This window comes from Leopardus geoffroyi, chromosome E2 (assembly GCF_018350155.1).
Source record: "Leopardus geoffroyi isolate Oge1 chromosome E2, O.geoffroyi_Oge1_pat1.0, whole genome shotgun sequence".
Taxonomy (NCBI): Eukaryota; Metazoa; Chordata; class Mammalia; order Carnivora; family Felidae; genus Leopardus; species Leopardus geoffroyi.
In genome coordinates, this window is record NC_059335.1 from 3800067 (window position 1) to 3809781 (window position 9715).

General features: G+C 51.6%; 1 protein-coding gene across 6 annotated transcripts; it reads left to right on the forward strand.

Moving 5' to 3' along the window:
• Positions 1-1130: 1130 nt before the first annotated feature.
• LAIR1 (leukocyte associated immunoglobulin like receptor 1) lies at positions 1131-9322 on the forward strand. Of its 6 annotated transcripts, none has more exons than XM_045441541.1 (10): positions 1145-1307; positions 1610-1726; positions 4530-4811; positions 4970-5020; positions 7206-7239; positions 7530-7645; positions 7743-7785; positions 7873-7910; positions 8077-8129; positions 8662-9322. In XM_045441541.1, the coding sequence occupies exons 1-10, from the start codon at positions 1274-1276 to the stop codon at positions 8806-8808; spliced, it is 915 nt and encodes a 304-aa protein (XP_045297497.1). In that variant the 5' UTR covers positions 1145-1273; the 3' UTR covers positions 8809-9322. The 6 variants fall into 6 exon arrangements, with proteins under 6 accessions (XP_045297501.1, XP_045297500.1, XP_045297497.1 ...); XM_045441540.1 differs by having other exon boundaries at positions 1157-1307; positions 7206-7244; positions 7535-7645; XM_045441543.1 differs by having other exon boundaries at positions 1163-1307; positions 1691-1726; positions 7206-7244; positions 7535-7645.
• Positions 9323-9715: the final 393 nt, after the last annotated feature.

The window sequence follows — 9715 nt, forward strand, 5'->3', positions numbered from 1 at the left end:
TTTGATGGAAACTCTAGGATATTTGCTGTTTACTTATTAAGAATTCTGGGGCTAGGCAAATTTAGGGTTAGTTTAGCAACTCAGGGATCTAGGGCAGAGGATCCTAGATCTTGTGTGCTTCTGTCCCAGTTGTTTCTGTGTTGTGTCCAAGCTTGTTGCCTCATGGTTGTGAGGTGGCTGCTGTGGCTCCATCTATCACATCATCATGATACGGTTGCCGGTGAAGGAGAGGAGTAAAGGGGAATCTCATGAGACCCTCTGTTATTAAGGGAGAGATAGGATTCCCAGATATTGTGATATATTCTCCTTTATTTATTTTTTATTATTTTTATTTTTATTTATTTTTTTTGGAGAGAGAGAGAGAGAGCAAGCAAGGGAGGGGCAGAGAGAGGGAGTCACAGAATCTGAAGCAGGCTTCAGCACAGAACCCCCACGCGGGGCCCGAGCCCACAAACCGCGAGAGCACGACCCCAGCCAAAGTCAGATGCTTAACCCAGGAGCCCCATGATATTCTCTTCTTTAAGTATCATCGGCTACACCTGGTCATGGACCCCCCACTCTGCCCCAATGACTGCCAATGGGAGTGCTAGATTGTCTTAACCCAAACTCGATCCCACCCCCCCCACCCCCCCCCCACCCCCGGCCACCGCCCCAAGCCTGAGGTCTGCCTCTGGATTGGTTCCAACCCTTCTGCATTTTCCATGCACGGATGGGCGCCCTACCTGTCCCTGCTTCCAGAGACACTGGGGGGAAGATGGGGAAGAGAACTCGCATCAACAGGATATTTGTAAAGTTCCCAACCCCTGACTGAGAATGTAACCGATGCCACAATATTAAATACTCGGAGAGGATTTCCAGCTTCCCATTTCACAGATGAGGAAATGTCATGCAGTGGTGTAACTTGGCCCGAGAACATATGGGTATTCTGTGGCTCCGGCCCGGGGACTCGGGTCGGCCTGTCGCAGATCCACACTCTGCCTTGTCCCAGAGCTCGAGGATCACGTTCTCACCCCAGGGGTTCATCTGGGGAGGAGGTCAGCCCTCATCCGAGCCGAGCAGCGGGGAAGCATCTTTAGGAGGCCCAGGCCCTCGTTCTGTCTCATTGGTGGGAAGAGTGGGAAGGACATGCGAACATTCTTCCTCTTTGTGGGAGACTGCTGATGTAGAAACCCCAAGACGTGCCCCAGCTGACACATCCTGTCCCCTTGTCGGCGTCAGACTCCGTCCTTCAACCCACAGGCCCCAGGACAGTGCAGGCCACAGGGGTCCGGACATGTGTCCCCGTTCCACCACCTTCCTGGCCCTCGGTGAGTCCTGGAATGTAGGCAAAGGGTTGGAGGGACAGAGGAAGTGGGGGGGGGGGGCGGAGCCTTGGGGAGGGGGGTCTGCTTCCCTTCCCAGTCTTCACTCCTGTCCAGAAGACTGTGGGACTCTGGGGGAGCAAAGCGGATCCCCCCGGGGTCTTCACCCCCTGCTCTTGCCCAGACCTAAGTCAGACCATGCAGGTTCAGTCCTAGAAACGGGTTCCCGGGTGTGGAGATAAATTCAGACTCAAGAGCAGCTGGGGGAGAGAAGAGGGGAACTGGGGCTTGTCTCGAGACTATTTCAGAGCAAGAAGAAGGATGGTATCGGCCCCCCCCCCCGAGGAAAACAGGGGCGGGCATCTCTCTCACCAAAGCCTGTCTTCCAGCGCTCTGCCTGGGCTGGGTACACCTCACTCAGGAAGGTGAGTCTGCTCCCCATCTCCTCTGCACCCCAAAAGGCAGCTCTAGACTGAGGGTGCTGACCCTGGCAGGACACGAGCGGAGGCCCTGAGACTTATCCTGAACTGCAAGCAACCCCAAACGTATGACCCTTGCCAGGTCTCTCTCTATTCTCCACCTGTGCTCCTGACAGACCCCCCCCACCACGCCCCGCCGCAAACAATTCAAACCCTGCAGGACCAGGCTGGGCCCACAGGCTCCCCCACACCAGCCCAGACCCCCCTCAGCATCCCCTGGGCGGAGAACGAGACGGCCACCAAGGGCAGAGTCCCAGACCCCATGCTTGATTCCAACTCCTTCACCCTCGATAGATAACACATCACCCAGTGATAGGATTTGACATGGTAATGTTAAAGTTTCACTTACATTTTTGGAATTGGTCTTTCGTATATATGTTTTTTATTTTGGGGTGAAATGTGGACACGTATTTGATCAGTGTCTCTGTACGTCCTGCCCTGAGAGGACAGGGATCATGTGTCTCTCATGTTTGTGGAACCAGTGGCACATGGAGGGCATGTGTCCATGGATAGGTATCGTAGAAGGAAGGGAGGGAGGGAGGGAGAGAGAGGGAGAGAGAGAGAGGGAGAGGAACGAAAGAAAGAAGAAAGAGAGGAAGAGAAAGAAAGAAAGAAAGAAAGAAAGAAAGAAAGAAAGAAAGAAAAAGAAGAAAGGACGGAAGGAAGGGAGGGAAGGAGGGAGGGAGGGAGGGAGGAGGAGAGAGAGAGAGAGAGAAAGAAAAGAAAGGAAGGAAGGAAGAAAAAAAAGAAAGGAAGGAAGGAAGAGAGAGAGGGGGAGGGAGGGAGGGAGAGACAGAGAGAAAGAAAGAAAGAGAAAGGAAAGAAAGAAAGCAAGAAAGAAAGAAAGAAAAGAAAGAAAAAAGAGAGAAAGAAAAAGAAAGAAGGAAAGAAAGAAAGGGAGAGAGGGAGAGAGAGAAAGAAAGGAAGGAAGGAAGGAAGGAAGGAAGGAAGGGAGGGAGAGAGAGAGAGAAAGAAAAAAAGAAAGAAAAGAAAAGAAGGAAGAAAAGAAAGGAAGGAAGGAAGAGAGAGAGAGGGAGGGAGGGAGGGAGGGAGGGAGAGAGAGAGAAAGAAAGAGAAAGGAAAGAAAGAAAGGAAGAAAGAAAAAAGGAAGGAAGGAAGGAAGGAAGGAAGGAAGGAAGAAAGTAAAGGCAGTTAAATGAGCAAATAAACCTCCCTCAGCTCCTGCCTCTTTGAGGGGTTTTGTAACTTTAATGTCACCTTCCTGTTTCAGGGCTGCAAACTCCCCTTCCCCTGCCTCCAGCCTAGTTGAGGCAGATGAGGTTTTTCTTTTTTTTTTTTTTTTTCCAACGTTTATTTATTTTTGGGACAGAGAGAGACACAGCATGAACGGGGGAGGGGCAGAGAGAGAGGGAGACACAGAATCGGAAACAGGCTCCAGGCTCTGAGCCATCAGCCCAGAGCCCGACGCGGGGCTCGAACCCACGGACCGCGAGATCGTGACCTGGCTGAAGTCGGACGCTTAACCGACTGCGCCACCCAGGCGCCCCCAGATGAGGTTTTTCAAGAACCTTAACAACATGGAAGCAGAAATTAGGCTTAGATGAGGGTAGAAAACACAGAGGAAACCCAGACACAAGCTCCACAGAAGGCTTGCATCGTGTATATATACAGATATATGTATAGACATATATTTTTATGTTTATATATATAACATATGTAGATATATTCAAGTCTAATGTATTTATATATTTATACATAAATATAAACATACAACTAATGATGCAAAATGTAAAATTTCAGATCCATAAATTTAAATATATTAGGATATATATTTACCTTTATATTAAATACACAATATAGTTGGTATAATAAAATGCATGAATTATTATTACATATGGCTATAGTATACAGCATTACATATTATATAATGTCATACATTGTATTACATGTTATGTATTGCTATAATTTATATATGTAAGTGTCAACAGAAATACATTGTAGGGTGCCTGGATGGCTCAGTCAGTTACCTGTCCGACTTCGGCTGAGGTCGTGATCTCACGGTCCGTGGGTTCGAGCCCCGCGTCGGGCTCTGGGCTGACAGCTCGGAGCCTGGAGCCTGCTTCGGATTCTGTGTCTCCCTCTCTCTCTGCCCCTTCCCCGCTCATGCTCTGTCTCTGTCTCTCAAAAATAAACATTAAAAATTTTTAAAAATAAACACATGCCATCTAATAGTAAATATGTATAATTGAGATATAAATCATATATATAGCTTACCTATAATAAGTAATTTTAAATTACAATTATTTATATCAATTAAATTATACATATATAATACATACATACATATACCTGTATACATGTATAATTGTATATATACATATGTAAGTTAAAACACAGAGTTTAAAATGTGTATTTATATTTATTATATAAATTTTTATATTTATTATATAAATGTATTATATTTATAGTTTACATACTATATATCAGAGCAGGCTGGGAGGCCAGATGCGTCTGCCACAAACTGCGGCTCCCTTCCTGCCCACGGCCGCTTTCTGGGGGGACCCAGGGGGCTGGGATGGAAACAGCAGAGAAGGATGACCGTGTCGTGCGTGGGGACCGGGGAACACAGGACGAGGAGGGTGGTAATGCTCCAAAGGACTGTGATTGACGTTTGCGCAGCTCTGTGACTTTGCTTAAGAGTGACCTGAGCGTGTCACAGGGGTGAACTGCGTGTTAGTGTGAGTCCCCCACAAGTAGACCCTGAGAGCCCGCTCTGTTTCCTCGCAAGGGACCCTGCGCAGGCCCTCCATCTGTGCTGAACCGGCCCCTGTGGTCGCCCTGGGGCAGAATGTGACCATCGTGTGCCGGAGCCCTGGCGGGTTTGAGACGTTCCGCCTGGAGAAGGAGGGGAAGGCCTTGAAACCAGATGTGATGAAGGCACCGCCGGGCGAGACGGAGGCCAGATTCGACATCATCGCGAATGAAGGGATTGAGGGGAAGTACTACTGCGTCTATCGTAAAGACGGCACCTGGTCTGACCGCAGCGCGGAGCTGGTGCTGGTGGTGACAGGTGAGAAGGTCTCCGCTCGGCCCTCGGGTTTCTCTGGGACCGAGTGACGGCCAGATGGGGCCCTCAGATGGATGCTCAGGGCACAGAGGGGGCGGGCTGAGTGGGACAGACCCTGGGGCCTCCACAGAGCTTGGGTCCTTCCCCTGCCCTGCTCACAGAGACCCCTGGAAACGTCAGCTCCCCGCCACCACAGACCTACAGCTCACCTGGTGAGTGACCTTGCAGGACCTCGGGGAGGGCGGGGCGGGGTGGTGAGGGGGCGGGCGGAGCTCTGCGCCGGGCCGCGGCGCCGGGCTTGGACGAGGGACTGGTAAAACCACAGCGCCCCCTGCAGGGCACCGGGACACTAGCTGGTTGAACTTTCTCTGTGCCAGGGGCTGTGAAAGCGGTGGGTGGGAGGCATCCCCCTGACCTGAGAGCCCCCCACTCGTTTAGTGTACAAAGCAAAGCAGTTTCATGCCCCAAAGCAGAAGGCCCTGAAGGGCTGGAACCAGCCCAAGGCTAGGGGTGGGGGGACCCCCTTTGGGGCAGAGTTCGACCGTTGGCAGCTTTGCAAGGGACAGTGGTCCGGAGGGGCAAAGGGACTGACCGCTCGTCTTCCAAACTCGGTCGCTGCTGGAGAGAATGGGGCTCCGCATTAGGTCACAAGAGTGGCGTCAGGTCAGAGAGGAAGAGAGACCCCCAGAATCCTACAGCGCACAGGGCATCGCACATCGCCCCTCTCTCCCATCTCTTGCCCTGAAGACTGAAGGTCCACCGTGCGGGGATCGGGGCTGAGAGCCCAGTCCCACGCCCGCGGTGAAGACCCCAAACCGTGCGCGTTACAGTTTCCTCGTGTGCAAAAAAGGGCAATAAAGGCACGGACGCGGGAGCGCGGTTTCGGGGAGAGAGGGCTTGGAGTGCACAGCGCACGCGCTTAGGTCAAGGCCTGGCGAACCAGACAGGCTGGGGACGTGCTGGTCTGGTTACATTGAGGAAGTAGTTCCTTCTGGTTAAGTGTGCACCTGACACCCACCTGCTGAGCGTTGGACGCATGCCGGGCGACGAGCAGAAAGGGTCCCTGCGCTCCCAGCCTCAGTGGGGAAAGTTAACCAGAATGAGGAATGGCAATGTGTGTATGTACATTATATACATTATACTTCATGTATTTAGTATGTGCATATCATATATAACGTATCTGTATTTAAGTATAATGTACCATATATAATGTATCTATATTTAAGTATAATGTATCGCTATATATAATGTATTTATATTTATAAAGTATTTATATCCCTCTATATAAATATAAACATACAACTTACAATATAAAATTTCAGACCTATACATTTAAATATATTGGAATATGTTTCTAACATATATTAAACACAAGGAACATAATTAAAATTATAAAATACATGAATTAATCATTACATATTAATATAGTATACAGTAATATATATTAAATAATGTCATATATTACATGTTATGTATTCTATGATTTATATATGTAAATCTCAACATAAATAGGTGTCATCTAATAATAAATCTGTCTAATTGAGATATAAGTCATATATCTCACATGTTCTAAGTAATATGTACAGAGTATAAGTCATATATGTTACATGGTCTAAGTAATTTTAAATGATATATAATCACAATTATTTATAGCAATTAAATGATACCTATATAAGTTAAAACACAGGCTTTAAAATGTATATTTGTATTTATTATATATGAGAGCAGGTGGGGTCCTGGATCATGGACCCAGGACAGAGTGTTCAGGGAGGGAAGCTCCAGGAGTGGAAGTTGAGGACTCAGCCTCCGGGACAGCGGGAGGGAGGGGGCACTGTCCAGAAGAGGGGACACGGGGGCTCCACCCTCAGCCGGGATGAGCCCAGCAGGACATACAGCTCATGCACCAAACCCAGGCCTTGCTGGGGCTGGATGGACGGGCCTCAGGGGACATCAGGACGCGGACTCTCGGTCTCTTCACTCCCAGGAGGAAGGTGCCACCCCCATGGGGGCTGCTGTGAGAAACAGAAGGGTGGGAATCCAGAAGGAGGGGAGCCAGGGGAGCACTGTCCCACAGAGCCCACGGCGGGAAGGCCATGCCTCGTGTCTGCACCCTCCAGCAAGGTGTCATTAGCGGGGTGTGGCCACTGAGCCCCTGGAACGGTGGCCAGAGCAGCTGGGGATCTGGCTTTTACTTATTTAACTTGGATGTCAGTGCAAATAGTCCTGTGAGGGTATCACACTGGACAGCACGGATGTAGGGCATTCCCATCCCCATGGAAAGTTCCATGGGTTCGTTCCAGAGGAGCGCCCTTGTGGGGGGGGGGGGTAGGTCAGGAGGACTCAGCCTTCTCTGTCCAGCTTAGGCCTCTGACCGTGTGCTCGATTCCTCCTTCCTAGGGGACACACAGATGCGTGGGGATGACAGTAACAGCCCAGGTGAGTGAGGGGGGGCGGAGGAGCAGGACCGGGTGTGTGCTTCTTGGGGAAAGAATGTGCTTTGGTGTTGGCCGTATTCCAGGCCTGCCAGTGCCTTGTGGACAGAGGACCTGAGCACTCAGGACCCTGGTTTTGTAATAATGCTTCCTATGTCACAGAACTGTTATGAATTGGAGACGTTTTATACATAGGTGTGCACGTGACAAGCCCCCAGCAAACATGGGGTATGCAGTAGGTGCTCCATAAATGCACGCTGCTGATAATCCGGTTCCACCTTCCCTGTTCCCCAGACCTGTCGACGGAGCATGTGTATATTTTCGTCGGGGTCTCTGTGGCCTTGTTCCTTTGTCTCCTCCTCCTGCTTCTCGCCTTCCTCCATTGTCAGCGTCGGAAGAAAAAAAGTAGGTCTCAGGGAGAGGTGGGGTGGCCTGGGGAGGCTGTTTGGGGTGTTGGGGAAGAAGTCCTCTCTTCTTAATTCACACCCCTGACTGTCCACAGGGCTCCCCGGCAGCCAAGGTGAGGAGCAGAGGCCCCAGGAAAGGTGAGGCCCCTGAGACTAACCCCGGCCCCCCTCCCAGGCCCCTGCCTCCAGGGGGCCCCCCAGTGCTCACTGTACTTTCCCCCACAGGGTCAGCTCAGCTGTTGACCTTCTCCAGAGGACACCAGGTAAAAGGACAAGGAGGAGGGACAGGCCAGGGAGAGGGAACGTTTGAGAACATTCCAGGATGTTCTAGATGGAGTGCAGGGTGAAATCCGAAGCTGTGGGTTTTCAGGCAAATTGGCCTTCGGAAACCCAGCCCAGAGACCTGACCCCTTGTCCTCTCCCCTCCAGATGTGGCAACAGTCGGCAGACTTCCTGAGGAGGACAGGGAAGCGCCCAGCTCGGTAAGTCCTTGTATCCAGTACCTACCTACGACCCCAATTTTAGCAGCTCGGTCAACAGTTTGGTCACAGTACCTTTCTTTTTTTACCTTTTATTTATTTACTTATTTTCACATTTATTTATTATTGAGAGACAGAGAGACAGAGAGCATGAGCAGGGGAGGGGCAGAGAGAGGGGGAGACCCAGGATCCGAAGCAGGCTCCAGGCTCCGAGCTGTCAGCACAGAGCCCGACGCGGGGCTCAAACTCACAAACTGTGAGATCATGACCCGAGCCGAAGTCAGAGGCTCAACCGACTGAGCCCCCCAGGTGCCCCTGGTCGCAGTATCTTTTGAGGCCTCCCCTTGGAGGTGGCATGGTCTCACTCTGTCATATTCTACTGCTCACACAGGCCAGCCCTGATCCTAAGTGGGAGGGCACTGCACAGTGGTGACCCCAGGAGGTGGGGTCACGGGGATCACCTGGAGGCTGGCCACTAGGTTCCCCTTCCCACCGGCCCGGCCGCCCTAACTCACCCTGGGTCTCGCTGTCTCAGGCCCCTCCTGCAGGAAGCCCCCAGGACGTGACGTACGCTCAGTTAGACCACCAGATCCTTGCACAGAGGACAGCCCGAGGCACGTTCCCACGGTCCACGGAGCCCACGGCTGAGTCCAGCACATATGCATCACTGGCCAGACCCTGACTCCGGACCCACCTGGCCTCTGCTCCTAGAGACACGGGAAGTCACTCCTGCAGAAGCATGAGGCGGCCATTTGGAGGGCTTCCCTACAGAATCATCCCTTTCTGGAAAGCCATGCCGTCAGCTCTCCCGGAGGCCAGGGGTGCACTCAGGAGACTCCTAATCAGCGTCTAGGGGGTTCATTAACCACGTGGTCCCTCCGAAAACCAACTAGACGCTTGCAGAGAAGGCGGAGCACTTCATTTGCAAACACCCAGAGCTACAGACCCCTGGCAGTTTCCAGAGACTCAGCTATGGTCCCACGGTCACCCACAGGTGATTCCAGATGTGTCCTGTGTGTCCCCACCTGCCCCCAGAGGCTCCGATTTACTCGTCTTCCAGAGTTCAGTAGTTGATCTTGAACCCGGGCTATACTTGGGCAGCTGATCGCTGAGACCCTGTTTTCTGGATCATGCTTCATTTTGTTCGCCAATAAATGTTTCCACGGGCCCAGCCTGCAGCAGCCCCGCGTGAGGAAGCAGGACTCACGGTAACTTGGTCCTAGTGTCTGCCCCCAGCTGAGAGCAGGAAACGAGACAAAGGGTGAATCTGTGTTTTCTGAACGGAGTGTCCCACGGAGGAATGAGGGAGACGTCTGAGGGGACGTGTGCCTGAATAAAAGTGCGGATGATACAGCCCCACCCCCCCACATGCACATGCCCATGAATGCACCCATGTACACACGTGCGCGCACACACACACACACACACACAAGTACACACAGCCCCCCCACATGTACATGCCCATGAATGCACCCACGTACACACGGGCACACACATGCACACAAGTACACACAGCCCCACCCCCCACATGCACACGCCCATGAATGCACCCACGTACACACGTGCACACACACACACACACACACACG